Source organism: Polistes dominula, unplaced genomic scaffold (genome assembly GCF_049000335.1).
Source record: "Polistes dominula isolate Pdom_NZ unplaced genomic scaffold, Pdom_raw_medaka contig_18, whole genome shotgun sequence".
NCBI classification, from domain to species: domain Eukaryota; kingdom Metazoa; phylum Arthropoda; class Insecta; order Hymenoptera; family Vespidae; genus Polistes; species Polistes dominula.
The window spans coordinates 3,675,861-3,691,458 of NW_028301164.1; the positions used below are offsets into that span (position 1 = coordinate 3,675,861).

Genomic DNA, 15,598 nt, shown 5'->3' on the forward strand with positions numbered 1-15,598 from the left:
ATTGCTTACCAAACTCTAAATCAATTATCACTAGGTGCTACCTCTCACAATATAAACCACATGCATAGTGATTTTAGTTCGCGGTAGAGTTAAATTCACTATCCTATATCTCTATACCATTCTGTGTTATACATTATTTCGGCAGTGTCGAAAGCGAAAATCAATGGCAATTCGGAATTGTACATCAAGAGTGGAAGCGACATAAACCTGACTTGCATCGTACTGCAAACACCCGAGCCACCTTCCTTCATTTATTGGTGAGTACTTATAATCAATTTCATATTTATTTCTTACAATATATATTTCATATTGTTTTCTTTTTTGTGTTTTTCATTAATACACCTATGATAAACACTAATAAAAACTAGATTTAGTAATATCAATCAAGCCCTTATTTTTAATCATTTTTTTTTTAAACCTTCGACATTGCATAAAAGAGACAATTTACTCCAATTTGGTACACGTGTGCGCACACATACGGAAGCACAGAAGGGTTGACACCTTTTGTACTTATATAACAGTAGACGTCACTTCAAAGGAATATTTGCTGACAATGCAACTTCAGCAGCAAATATTGGGTTTTCCTGAAAGTTCCAATCAGAATAGTTATATTCACATTTATTAAAATGCTCACGAACGTGCAAACGTGTAATATATTATAGTTTTTTGATAAAACTACGTATCAATTATATTTCGTAAATTTAAATCATTATACTTAGATTTAGTTGTATCATTAATATTGTTAAGTATTTTTTTAACGTTTGAAATCTTGAAGACTGAAATTTTTAGTTCCAAACTTTGCACAAATTACTTTTTAAGAATTCTTTATATAAACATATTATAAATTATTATATTATAAATTTTTAATTGCATTTTTTCAAACGGTTTATACTGCTCGTAAAATATTTCTAAAATATTTGTTTAACTTATAACAAAAAAAGAAAAAAATACCATTTGTGATTTTCAGGTACAAGGGTGATCACGTTATCAATTACAGTCAAAGGGGTGGAATAAACGTCGTTACTGAGAAGCAAACTCGAACATCGCGTCTTTTAATATCCAAGGCGTTACCTGCTGATTCTGGAAATTACACGTGTGCCCCGTCCACGGCTGAATCAGCGAGCGTTCTGGTCCACGTTCTGAACGGTGGGTGAGTCGAGATTCTCTCGATCGAGTACTAATTTGCAAATTTAATTAATACCACTTGTTATCGCGACACGAGACACTATAGTTAAATTACAATACAATTCCGGAATCATTATTTTATTAATAACTATTTATAACTAATACCTTTTAATTTTCAATTCATTTACATTACATTTTTCTTGTTGAAACAATTGATTAACAATTTTTTAGGACATTCAATATTAAATTATATGAGAATTAAATTGAAAATTATACATCTCCATAAAAAATAACAAATATATATGTACAATTAATTAATATTAATATTATAGTATTGATAACAGTCTATGCATGTATGGAAGATTTTGGACAATTTTTCTTTTCTTTTCTATTGTAAACTATAATATGTAGTAGAGTTTAATTCAACAATAGCATCTATGACAATCGAAGATTTTCTATTCAACGATATCCGACAAAAGCGACAAAGTCCTCTCAATGAAAATTTTTTCATTTTTCATCTACTATCTAACAATATCGGATAAAAAGTAGCTGGCATCTGACAGATTTTACAATAATCCACAATTTAATTTCGTAGGCCAAGATATATACTTTCGTTGGACGTTCAAGTGAAAAAGTGAACATTACGAAAATTAAATTCCTTTTATTTAAGACAAATTTCCAATTTCCAATTTCCTCTCTCTTCAACAACGTGTTTAATTATAATTACAGTTTATGTAAATTATATCGCGTAAACAGTCTCTTATATCTAACATTTGAACGAATCATTGAAATGAAAACTTCAAAGTCGTATCGCCAAAATTCCAAACAAATAAATTGATAGGTAATCGATGAAATAAAATAGAATTTAAAACTACTACTCACATTTTTAACTTGACAACGTTATAAAGGATTTAATTATTAATGTTCTTTTTTTCTTTTCTTTTTTCTAAATGATACTTTTACGAGAACAAAAAAATAAAGAAGAAATAGGAAAATATTAAAGAGACAAACAGACAGGAATAGAGAAGAAAACGATCGGAAAAAAAGAAAGTAAGAAAATAAGAGAGAAAGAAAATAAAATAAAAGGGATAAATAGAGTAGAGAATTTACGTCTATCGTAAATCGTGGAAGCCCTTCGCAAAAGGAGTCATAGTTGGCAGCGATAAACCGAACAGTAAAGCTCGTAAATGGAGGCGTCGAGCTTTCGCGAGGACAAGTCAATGGTCTTTTACATTTCACCGTGTCTTTCTCTTATTCTCTCATACTCTTTGCTAAATCCTGTATCTTCGATCCTGTAGAACGACATCAAAGCCGCTCCCTTTATAGTACCGGCAATAAAGGACGAAAGGCTCCCAACCTAATTCGAGTTTGGGTGATACGCGTGGCTGAATTCGTAGGAATGTTAGAAACAAGGGATCCTAATGTAAAAGACTTCAGTCCCAGGTTTTTTTTCTAATCATTCGAAAATCTTAGTAAAATAAAATATTTAGGTACATTAGTGTCGTGTAATAATTGATAATCTAAATTGTTTGTAATATTATTACAATACGAAATATTCATAAAGTTGCAATTAACGATTGTTATCGTTTGTAATTATTATTTAGATATTGGAGAACGATTGATTTTTTAATTAGAATTATAATAATTATATAATTTAATATTAAAATTAAATTATGTAATATTAATTATATATATATATATATTAATATTAAAATAATATATTATATATTATTATATTAATAATAATATTATACAGATAATTATTTATAATATAATTTATATATTATATAAATAATAATATTTAAATAATAATTATATATTAATATTAAAAAAAAATAAAAATAAAAGAAAAAAAAAACATTTGGAAGATACCTAGGGTTGCTTTTTAGTTAAATCTGAGTCCGGTTTAAAGGGTAGAAAAAAAATAATGTGAGTGGTGAAGAGGCGTAACGGGAATGGGCTGAAGGAAGAAAGAAACGAAAGGAAGACAGAAAATAAAAAGAAAAGAAAAAAAAAAGAAAATAAAAGAAAGGGGAGAAAGAAGAAGAAGAATAAGTAGAAGAAGTAGAAGTAGAAGAGGAAGAAAAGGAAGAGGTAGGGAGCTTCCTTTATTTCGCAGAAGGCGCATAAGGCACTGAGGAAATAAATTTTACGAATACGCCTGTTCTCCTTTCTCTCTCCCTCTCTCTCTCTCTCTCTCTCTCTCACCCTTTTCTTCCATTTCTACCTTTCTTTTTCTCTTTTTCTTCTTCAAGGATAAATCAGTCGCAAGATATTGTCCCATGCAAATCCTAAGCCAGGTGCTTCCGGGTATATCTTTCCTTTTCCTCTTTCTCTTTTACTTCCTGCCCTTTTCCTCGTTTCCAGTATGCACTAGAGATAGTAAAGGATGCAGGATATAGAAGTATAATACATGCGATACCTTTTTCTGCTTCTTCATACATCAATGTAGTCGACTTTTTCTTTTAACAAAAAAAAAAAAAAACAACGAGTTACACGCGACACAATGATGAACATAAAATAGAAAAAAGAAAAAAAAAAGAATATAATACAAATCTATAAAAAACGAAATCAAACTTAAACACACTTATTTCTTTCTTTTTACGCATCATCTTTTGTGTTATTAACAAATTTTTACAATGTTCCTAATATTTATAATCATCCTAAATTATAGTCTTTTCTTTTCCTTATATTTATAATTATCTTAATATAAATTAGTTATAGAAAATAATTCTAATAAAATCATATAATATAAACTAATGATAAGAAATAAACTATGGTTTTTTTTTTTTTCCTAATATTTCTAATCATTTTAAACTACAGTTTAATTCTTTTTGTACGTCTTTAACTTTTCATCTCTTTTATCTCAATTTTTCTATAATCATTTCTTCACAAATTCTCAAATTTTAATAAAATCAATATAAAATATAAATAAATTATTGATAATGAATTTGCCAAATTTTGTGTAATACGTATTTTCATTTTTTTTTTTTTCTTTGATACTATAACGTACAACGCAAAGGAAAAAACAAGCAAATAAAAAATGGGTGTATCTCACGTTCGATTTGACATATACGAAAATCCATAAAGTCTGGATAGAATTTGTATTGGTTTTTTCTTTTTTTTTTTTTCAGTCGGTAGTATGGAAATAAGTTTTACAAAAAAGAAAAAAAAGGGAAAGAAAAAGGAAAAGAAGAAGAAAAAAAAATTAGAAAAAGATAAGAGGAAAAGGAAGTATGATCGTGCGGTGCATGTCATCTGGGATTCCTTTTTACTCAACCACATATACACACACAAATTTATATATATATATATATATATATGTAAATATGTATACATCCATATCTATCTACTTACTAACATATAACTTACATAACTCTATGCGTTTTCTCGAACGATCTTATTCACCTAAAAGAAATAATCGAAGGATGAAATAGAGGAAGCATCGAAATTCTTCTTTAATATCTTTTTCCCCTCCCTCTCTCGTTTTTTGTGAATGACAAAAAAAAAAGGGAGAAAAGAAAAAAAAATAAAGAACTTATACATACATATAACACAATGGAAAATCCGATTTCACGTAGACGCTCCATTGAAAGGCTCGAACACGAATTTATTCCCGTCCCCGAACCCAAGCCGTGATTATCCCTTCGATTCTGGAACATCGAATAGAAAGAGTTTCAACCGACGAAACTGATATTCTTCGATATGATGTGTAATACTCTATAAAAAATAAAAAAATAAAAAAGAGGAAAGAGAATAAAATTATGTATTAAACTATCCAAGTATCGATCAAATTTACAACACGGCATATTAAAAGAAGCTGATCTCTCCTTTTAAAGAAGGGAAAAATAAAAGAATAATATTATTTATATATAACGCAATCAAATTCAAATAAAAATTAAATTTCACATTTAATTTTAATCTATAAAATAAGAAAAAAAGAGAAGAAAGATTGATAAAAGTTTATTAAGAAATGAGGAATTTCGAAAGATAGAGAGAATGTAATTGTAATTAATTAAACTTTATCAAAGTATCGAGATTTTGATGAAAGTAAATGTTGATGAAAGTCAAAGGAGAATAGTTCATTTAGTTAAGAATAATTAATACGATTTTATTTTATTATTTGATTAATGAGTCAATGAAATAATTTTTACCATCAAAAGTAAAACATTATTTGTATTTCAAAAGAAATTATGTAAAAACAAATATAATTATGATAAAAATGAAAAAAAAAATCACGATATTAAGTTCGATGATTATTGTCACTTAAACAAATTTCTAAATAGTTAATTAGAACTTTTAATTACTTAACTTCTAAATAACTAAACACCAATGAAATCGACTAACTTCGATATAACACACATAACGCGTGTAAATTCAATTCACGTGTAAAGAGTATAACCGTTACGAATAGAAATAAATTCTAACAGTTAGTTGGAAGGTAGTTCGATTATTCTAAATAATCAAATAACTAAACTAACTTGTAAATAACTAAACAACAATCAAATCAAATAACTTTGATGGTACACATAATGCGTGTTAATCGAATAATACCAACATTGTTGTCGACAATTATAAAGATGAACCGAAAGTTCATTCAAACTGCAAATAAAATTCGACTGATGATAAATTCAAAAGGTTTCTTTCTTCACCTTTTAAATGCAAATAATTAAACAATCAACACACTAACAACTTTTATTAAATTAATACTTCATCGATCAATTATCAAACTATTCTAAACTTGAACTTTTTAAATAACCGAATAACGATCGATTCAAAATTCTTCCCCGATAATTCATTCGAAAAAAAAAAATATATATATATATATATATTACAAAGATAAAAGAAAAAATAAAATACGATAAGTTAAGAACAAATTATAGGAATAGTTGAAGTGTATATTCTGAAGATTAATACCAGTCATATTTCTCAGGAATTAATCGCTGAAAGATTCGATGGAAAAGTTTCCGGCAAGATTTTGCTGTAACATATCAGAGTTGGTAGATCGTCTGAGCTTTGGAATAACGTACGTGGAATATACATTACAAACTCACTCTATCTCATTCTCTTTCTCTTTCTATCTCTTGCTAGTAACTTCAGATATAACTATACGAAATAGAACATGTACGTATTTCTAATATCTTCTCTCTCTTTCTCTCTCTCTCTCTCTCTCTCATTCTTTCTCACTTTCAATCCTTGGTATTTCAACTTTGACTTCTCATTGGTATTGAAAGCTTGCGTATTAAATTCAGCAAACGTTGGAGAATAATTTAACACGTTCTCGTTAAAGTAAGAGAAAATCAGGATTATCGTTATAACTAACAACAGAATATTTCGCTAACGAGTTTCGCAATGTATAATAATAAACCACCGTTTTACGTAAATTAATTTGCAGTGATAACTATATTTAAGTGTAAACGTATATGAGTACTTATATCATACAACATGCATGATTATTATTATCTAATAAAATATATGTTATTATCAGGGATGAAAATTATGAATAATTTCTTCTTATTGTGTATTCATTTATATATTTTAATTGACTACTAATTTATAATTTAATTCTAATGTAATAAGAATAAATTGTATGTATTTTAAAAAGAAAAATCTAATTTGAAATTATTACGCGATGAAAAAAAAACGAAAAAAAAAACAAATGTTATATAATATCATTTTTAATAATAATTTAATATTAATGCTAAAGTTAATTTACCTTTCGACGAAATAGTTCTACTTACGAGATAGATAACGAACGTTTATCTTCTGTTAATTTTTTACTTTAATTTCGTAGAAGCATACTTTCTTCTGATTAAATTTCAAAGTTTAATGTAAACTGAAAGAAAATGGAGAAAAAGAGATAGCTTCGAGAATAAGAGAAGAAAAAGAAGAAGAGAAAAAGAACAGATACGAAACAGGAGCTTTGATTTTTTATCTTTTTAGTTGTTGTGACTTAAATCAAAATAAAATAACATATTCATTCAATATACTTATAGATACATTGAATTTGAAATTTCAGCCTAGTATTAAAGTTGTATCATCGATTTTAACGATAAAGGAATAATAAAACACGTGCAAACTTTAAAAATACATAAATGAAAAGGAATCGACGAGTGAATTTCCAATCCATGAAAATTAATTATTATACTTTATGTGTGTATGCATGTGTGTACACAGGTTATAAAAATATTTAATCTCTTTTCGAAATGAAATTACTTTTATCGAACAAGAACGAAGAGTTACGTTTATTGAATGAATTTTTTGAATTATAAAACGATTAAAAAAAAAATTTAATAAATATTATAGTAATCTAAATACAGACAATTGACATTGGAAAAAGAAAAAAAAATTCTCGCCCATGTATTATGTACTAAAGAAAATTGTATGTAGAGAATAATACGTGTTGTGGATGTTTTTGTGCCGTTCAAAGAGGAAACGAAAAATAATTTAAAAGTCAAAAATGTTTAAAAGGGCTCATATTGTATTTTTTAACAGTGCTACTACTGAGCGCGAAACTATCTTTTCTTTTATTTATTCTCTTTATTTTATGCCCTTTTCTCTACAATTTTTCGCATACATCACGTGGGGGCACACACACACACACACACACACACACACACACACACACTGATTTTTCCATTTCAAGTTAAAAATTCAGAACACTTTTTACCAACCAACGGAGGGACTAGACAAAAAGTTGCACAATTTTCAAAAAGTGTCCGAATATTTTTTTCTGATCCCCACCCCCATCTCTAGCACAGTACGTGCTTCCATTTTCATCTTTCTCTTTCTACCTCGTACATTCTCTTTTCTATTTTTCCTACTAGTATACCGGTACGAAAGACAAATACGAACGATGTAGGAGGGGTGTTAGCTAGTATCGCGAAGGATGTACAAAAAATTTGTTTACTAGTGCGCACAAGAGGGATTAAGCTGTCGAGCGTGCGAAATATCTCACGCCGTTCATTTTTAACCATGGTCACAGCATGAAAATGTGCTAGGAAAACAGAGCAAAAATAAAAAAAAATAAAAAAATAAAAAAAAACAGAAAAGAAAAGAAGCAACAAATATAAATCATGATCGGTTAGAATAAAAGCTTTCTCCCTTATTACAGTATACAGAAATATTGCAAATATATATTAATTGGTGGTTATTGAATAGACGATTAATTAATAAAACGAACCATTGTGTAATTAGATTATATTATACCGAAGAATCGAATTTGTTTACAAATTTTATATGAAAGAGAAAGAGAGAGACATGGTTAAAAAGAGAAAGAGAAAGGAGGAGGAGATATTTTACAACGATCTGAACCGATGCCAAATTTTTTTACGAACCACGAAGCGTGGAACGATAAATTACTCGAGTCCCTCGTACCTCGCGTGGATATCAATTATCAGCTATGGTATCTGGAGCGCGGTGAAAATGATAACTGCAGGACGATATGGATGTTGCCACGAGGTGTACCTGGTATATATATATATATATATATATACATATACTAGATGCAGACCGTGTAATTTTGGAATATATATGAAATAGAGACAGAGACAGAGCGAGAGAGAGAGAGAGAGAGAGAGAAAGAGAGAGAGAAGCATCACGAAGCTATCCTCGGAATTGCAACTTCGAAAAAGCTAGACATTTTTTTCGATACCTACCTCCAACCGATATATACAGTTACTATCAAAAATATTTTAACGTTAAGGTAGAATGCTGTAATTTCATAGTTCGTTCATTTATTGATCTTCTTAATGCCAATTAATAATAATAATAATAATAATTGCATACGACTATAAATGCAAGCTCAGAAAATTACGCTGAAATTTTCTGTAAGATAAACGTCAATTTAATTTCCTTTAATATAATTTTCTTTAAAACAGATTAATCGAATTTGTCAAATAAATAAATACGATTGTGAATAAATTAATACATGAAATAGAACAGGATTCGAACACCTGTGTTTGCTTTACGATATCATAAAGTCTGTTGTACGATTTATCATTGAAATATTTTTAGTAGTCACTGTACACATATGTAGACAAAAGGAAGAATGGTTCTCACTCTCTTTCTATTCGTATTTGAAATAGCCTTTAATAGATTTCGACGATTCAATAAAAAAAGGCATGCACCATTCGTAGATGAAAACATTTCATATTGGCGTGTTTCGATCGATTTCGGATCGAACGCTTTATAGTCTATTAGATTTATACATATAAATATATAAAAAGAGTATTAAAAAATAAAAGGAAATAAAGCAAAAGAAAGAGAGTGAAATCAGAATCGAATAAACGAGACATCGTCGAGTTTATTGGTGAACAACACAATGAACGTGATCTTCAAAGACTAGAATTCTGACAAAACTTTCCTGATTTAGAATGGAACTAATACAAACCCATTACCGAGAGTTAACGGATATTTCTCCTACCTGTAACTACGCGTTCAAGATTTATCGTTGTTGAAAGAAGACAGTAAGAATGAAAAAGAGCAAGAGAAAGAGAAAGAAAAAAAGAGAGAAAATTCTTTTTCCTTTCCATCTTTCCTTTTCTCCCCTTTTTCTTTCCTCTTCTTATCTCTCACTATCTTTTTCATTTTCTCTGTCTCGTTCGAAGGTTCTTCCACGTTAATTCCGCGAATGTTCCACAATCTTCTCTTAGCTTTCGTTTCTATTTATCTTTTCACGAAAGAGGAAAACTTGCTTCAAGCAACTTTCCTTTAACCCACTCTCGTCTACGTTTCATCCCATTTTCCCAGACGACCACAGATATATTGTCTTTTTCTCTCTTTCTTTTTATTTCTTTCTAATATAAAATCGTAGTTTAGCAATGTGATTTCTATTTAATTATCAAAGATCTTTGTCTGTCTCTCTCTCTCTCTCTCTCTGTCTCTCTCTCATTGAGAATTTCTTTTTCAGTTAGTCCTTTAAATTGAATTGGGACGTACTCTTTTTCCTATGAGAACGAAAAAAAAAAAGAAGACAAAAAATGAAATCAAAATGAACATATAATTGAAATGAAAGAAAACATCATAATTGATTAATAATTACAAAAAAGAAGAAAGAATATTAAATGGATAATTCGGAAGTCTTGTAAACTCAACCTACGCGAACTTTCTTTTTGTTTAGATTTCATTAGGGACGTAGAACAAAAGAAAAGAAAAAAAAAAGAGAAGATATTTTTGCAGCTATCATTCATACTTCAATATTTCTTATCCCTCTTCTTCGTTCTGTATTCATCCAACCGATTCGTTTGCACTCCCATTTGTATAATGTTCAAGAACCCTAGAAAACCAAGCCAACCTTTCGTTTAAGACAAGTGTGGGTATTACTAAGGGGCAGCAGCCCTTATTACTACAGTTAAAGCTTTAAACATGAATAACTTAAAGAAACATAATTTATATTTTGCTTATGAAGAAAATGCTTTGATAACCACTCAATGCATTAACTTTTTTAACGATTACCAATTTTGTACTTTTTCATTTGTAGTATTTCGTTTTATTCGTCATGCGATAATTTGAAAATATACGTAAAATATTATTCGAAGTTTTATTTTTTTACAATTGTATACATTATAAAATTTCATTCACATTAGTTATCGATATCTCTAACTATCGAATAATTTTTTTTTCCAATGTGTCCTTCTTTCTCGTTATCACAAATTTTTCATTTACTATTTCTTTTTGTTTAAATTTCTTTCTTTCTTTCTTTCTTTCTTTCTTTCTTTCTTTGGTTAACTTTATCTTCCAACATTAAAACACGAAAATCTCGATAGAAACTCGTTCGCGTTTTCACGAGAGACATGCTGAATAAAATAGAAGTAGAATATACACGTGGAATGAATTATGCTCACAGGGGCGGAGTCTCTATGTCCGATTCGCGTGCTAGATTATTCAGAATGAAATAAGCTAAATGATAGGCAAAAGCCAACGATCGAAATCAACGTGTTAGAGAGAACATCACTAAACTACCTTTCCTTTTATACATATATATATATATATATATATATATATATATATATATATATATATATGCGTGTATTTTACTTGTGTGTATGCGTAAGCTTATGTAAAAGTAATATGTCCAGTTCTAATGTATATGTATGTACCTTTCCTTTGTCTTCTTGTGTGTGTTTACATTTATACATATCAGCTTATGAAAATCACAACGACGTGGAGACGAGACTCGTTAAAAAGAAAAAAGAAAAAAGAAAAAAAAGAAAAAAATCCCGCAAACGGGAAAACGCTTATGCGTAACCGTTTCTAACGCTTGCCGGACATTCACCGGTGTGCTTTTAAAATAGCAAAAATTACATATTTATGCGCTCCAATTAAACTTTGCCTCCTTCCTTTTTGAAAATCATCACATGAGAATTGCATATATATAAAGAAGAAAAAAGTATTATAAAATTATAAGAAAAAACTCGAATTAAAAGTCTTCGTCTTTTTTTTTCTTTGTCGTACTACTACTACTATTAACATACTTTCATATATTTCTTTATAATTTTGTAACTTTTTATATTCCGATTCATTTGTATGACTGAAAACAATATTAAAATATCCTTTATTATTTTATTACGATCAAAGTTATGAAATAAATTAAATGTTACGACTATTATATTATTTTATACGAAAGAGAAATATAATTATTTCAATACCAATGCAAACTTTCGTCCATTAAAGTTTACGCAGAAAGTACCATTACAAATGGACTTTATTTGGAAAATAAAACTGCATAACTATTTGATTTAATATGATATTTTTGTCTTGTTTTTCAAACCGATTTAACAGAATTCAAAAAGTAAACTTTTGTCTTTAAAGTTTACAGAGAAAATATATTACAAATGAGTTTGTTTTCAAAAGACAAACATCTATTTGGTTTAATATTCATTTATCAAAGTGATTTTTACCATTTTTCTAGAAACAAATTTTCATTCATTAAAACTTACAAAAGTAGTATATTAAAAATATATATATTTATTTTGAAAAAGACAAATAATTATTATTATTATAAATCTAATTGAAATTGAAACCATATCATCGCAAAAATAAAATAAAATAAAATAGAAAAACGTATCAGCAATTATATTCAAAACTACGCATTATCTAATCATTTTCACGTAATTTAAAACTTTTTTTCTTCCTCTTTTTTATATCCAAGCTTAGGATGGTGGTTGATGATAAATCAAGCGATAAGTTTCAAGCAACCGTTCAACGATTGGTCCAATTTGATCGGCGAAAAAGTGCGACCTTCGTAATGGGGTGTTTACTTTGGAGAACAAGAAAAAAGATAAAAAAAAGGGAGAAAGAGAGAGAGAGAGAGAGAGAGAGAAAAGCTCTGCTATATTCCGGTCGTATATAGAGAAAAAAAGGGGAAGAAAAGAAAGACTAAGAAGTAAGACGAGGGGTGAGGATGGTTTGAGGAAATTCGAGGGGTTGGAGGTAAAGGTAAATTGGGTTTCTCTGTTCGACCTCATGACGTAGGCGGAAAATCGAAGACTCGCTTGTAACACGTATGCCAAGAAAAGAGAAGCTCTGAATATCTTCCCTTTTCGACTATTGTACTAAGGTTAGATCCTTTATGCGGGTTGATATCAAAATTACCAGTTTGATTTGCTAAAAGATTCAACTTTAACAACAGATATATTTGACCGAAAGAAACAATAATTTTATCGTCTTATTATAATGAATATAAATTATAGATAAATAATTAATTAAATATTTAATAATTAAAATGATTAAATAAAATTAAAGAAAATATAATATAAAAACAAAATACAATATGGTTATTACGTTGAAAGCTTTTGGAGTAATTAAGACCAGGATTAATTATAAATAAAGGTTTGCCATTGTTCATTGCTATCTTGGATGCCTATTTCGGAAATTCGTCGTCATAGTAATAAAAAAAAAAAAGATAAAAGTTTTTATGTTGTTCCTAGTTTCGTTCTTCTATTATTTAAAATCAGAGAAGAAAAGGACAAGCCAAGGAAAGGTGATTGGTTGAGATAACCTTTGGAAAAGGTCAACTGTTGTGTGCCGTTTACTTCAGCGGTATTAAAACTTAAGCTTGCGGTAAAGCTCAACGCAAAAATGTTCCTTCTGCTTATCTAAGCACGAAGTAGAGGTATTTCCCAGGTCGCTAGTGAAAAATTGTCTAAAGAGGGAGATAGATTTGTTGGGTAGGATTATGTGACTTTTTACAAGTTAGTATCTTTTTGTAATTTCAAAGAGATATAAAAAAAAAAAAAAAAAAAAACATGAAGACAAGAATGTTGTTACTTTTTCAAGTATCGTGATTAATGGGGATGGAAAAGAAATATTTTATAAATATTTATTATTGTGTGTGTGTGTGTGTGTGTGTGTGTGTGTGTGTGTGTGTGTGTGTGTGTGTGTGTCCGTCATTTATATTATTATTATTATTAATTAACTCTCGAAAATTATTATGCGTGAATTTTCACCTCTAAGCGAATTACATTTTAATCACAGTTATTAAATTAATTTTCGTAATTCCCGTCAAATATTATTAAATAACAATACAAATTCTTAATTGCATTTATATATATATATATATATACATATCTTTTCGATTAATATATTCAAAATTGTTGCATTAATATTTATGGAATAAATTACAATTAACAACAATCAAATTGATCATTTGATTAAAATGATCTTCATCGTTATTTCTAAAAAATACCTTTACAATGTTAAGAATAGGAAATATATAGCATATTACAGAAATAAAAGACGAAATTGAATGAAATCAAATTTCGTGCATTGTCAAAGAAAAAATTGCGTTTATATTATACAGGTGAGAAATATTAAAGAGACAAAAAAAATAGAGATAGAGAAAGAATTTCTCATTATCCATTCCTCTTTTCGTTTCATTCTAAAGTTACTCGAAAGGAAATCTCGCGTATTCCATTTTCATATAAATTCAACGAAAAATTTCATCGGCATTGATCCTAATAAACCAAGATTGATGTATTAATAATTCAACTGCAAATTTTCGACAAAATTCTCACCTTTGTTATCTTAACGATAACATTTATTATTTTATTTGGAATTTATTTAAAGAAACTTTAAATAAAACAATTTGGCACATAAATTAAACGATTATTACAAAGTATTATGCTAACTTATTTTTTTTATGTTTAAGAATGTATAAGTTCATAAAAACATTAAAACTGTCAATTAAGAAATAAAATGAAAATGAAAATGAAAATGAAGAAACGATCTCTTGTAAGATTATTCCTTGTAAATGAGAAAGAGGGGGTGGTGTAGGGGGTGAATACGAGAGAATGCATAATTGATCCTTCGAATAACTAGGATAACATGATAATTACAATATTATAATTATTCATCGAAACTAGAATTCTCAGGGATATCTTAGATAGAACGCTACTAGAATGCATTACAATGTGCAATTAGATGCACTTTATTGGCTCTAACTTATAATATCCTAGTGGCATCATGAGGAGGGAACCTCTTTACGAGGAGAAGGATGATAGTGGTACGTCTCGATGGTACCCTTTCTCTCTAGGAACCAAGACCAAAGTACCAATTTCAAAGTGATAGTAACCAGCGTTAGTTTCCTACGTTATATTACGCATTCCGACAAACCATTAACCATCTTTACTATTTCTACAGCGCAAATGATTCTTCTTTCTTTTATTTTATTTTTTAACACGTTTCGCGAAATACCTCCAATTATTTTCGATTTTTTATCATTTTTATCGTAAAAAGAAATATCAACGAGATTTGTATTCGATTCACGCGAGTATTACAACGTTCGATTTAATCAAAATTTTATTCGTATCTTAAAATTACTTTTATTAAATATACAACAACAACAAAAGAGAAAAGAAAAATATAATTCCACGTAATAATTATCAATGATCAAAGTTGTTTCATAGAGAAAAAAACAAAAGAGAAAAAAAGAAAGGAAAAAGATGGTCAACGAAGCGTTGGTTCGCTAAATCCTAAATTCACCTTTGTAAAAAGGTGTTGGTTGGTAGCAACGAGAAATAGAGGTAGGAGGTGAACGTCGATTCGAAATGGGTCTCGAAGTGTAAAGTGCATCAAAGGAAAATGCTTCGTACAATAGTAATTAAGGTTGGCGGTTCTCTAACGAGTACGTGGCCACGTTCATTCGTCTTTCGAGACTTTGCAATAGTGCTCGTCAACGTAAAAATGCATCCTACATGCGACACCAAGCGTACACCACCCACGCTTGTGTGTCCTTTTACATTGGATTGCTGCTACTGCAGTTGCTGCTGCTGCAGCATGCAAAAGTCTAGGAAACAAAAGAAATTCGTTGGTTAAACCGCACAGGGTGAATTGTGTGCTGTGTTGAGCCTAGTAGAAAAACAAAATATAAAAATAGAGAGAGAGAGAGAGAGAGAGAGAGAGAATAAAAGAAAAAAGAACTAAAAAGAGTGTGTGTGTGTGAGAGAGAGAGAGAAAGAAGATACTCTATAGA

General features: G+C 29.0%; 1 protein-coding gene and 1 long non-coding RNA gene across 6 annotated transcripts in view; one reads left to right on the top strand and one right to left on the bottom strand.

The window, feature by feature from the left end:
- LOC107072357 (opioid-binding protein/cell adhesion molecule homolog) overlaps positions 1-15,598 on the top strand; it is a 230,393-nt gene that overhangs the window by 194,312 nt on the left and 20,483 nt on the right. For all 5 annotated transcript variants that reach the window (XM_015332223.2, XM_089178976.1, XM_089178979.1 and 2 more), the window contains 2 exons: positions 146-257; positions 968-1,146. In XM_015332223.2, the coding sequence (XP_015187709.1) occupies positions 146-257; positions 968-1,146 (291 nt within the window). The remainder of the gene's footprint in view (positions 1-145; positions 258-967; positions 1,147-15,598) is intronic.
- The window catches only part of LOC149030505 (uncharacterized), a 159,962-nt gene that overhangs the window by 111,007 nt on the left and 33,357 nt on the right, over positions 1-15,598 (bottom strand). The window lies entirely within an intron of this gene.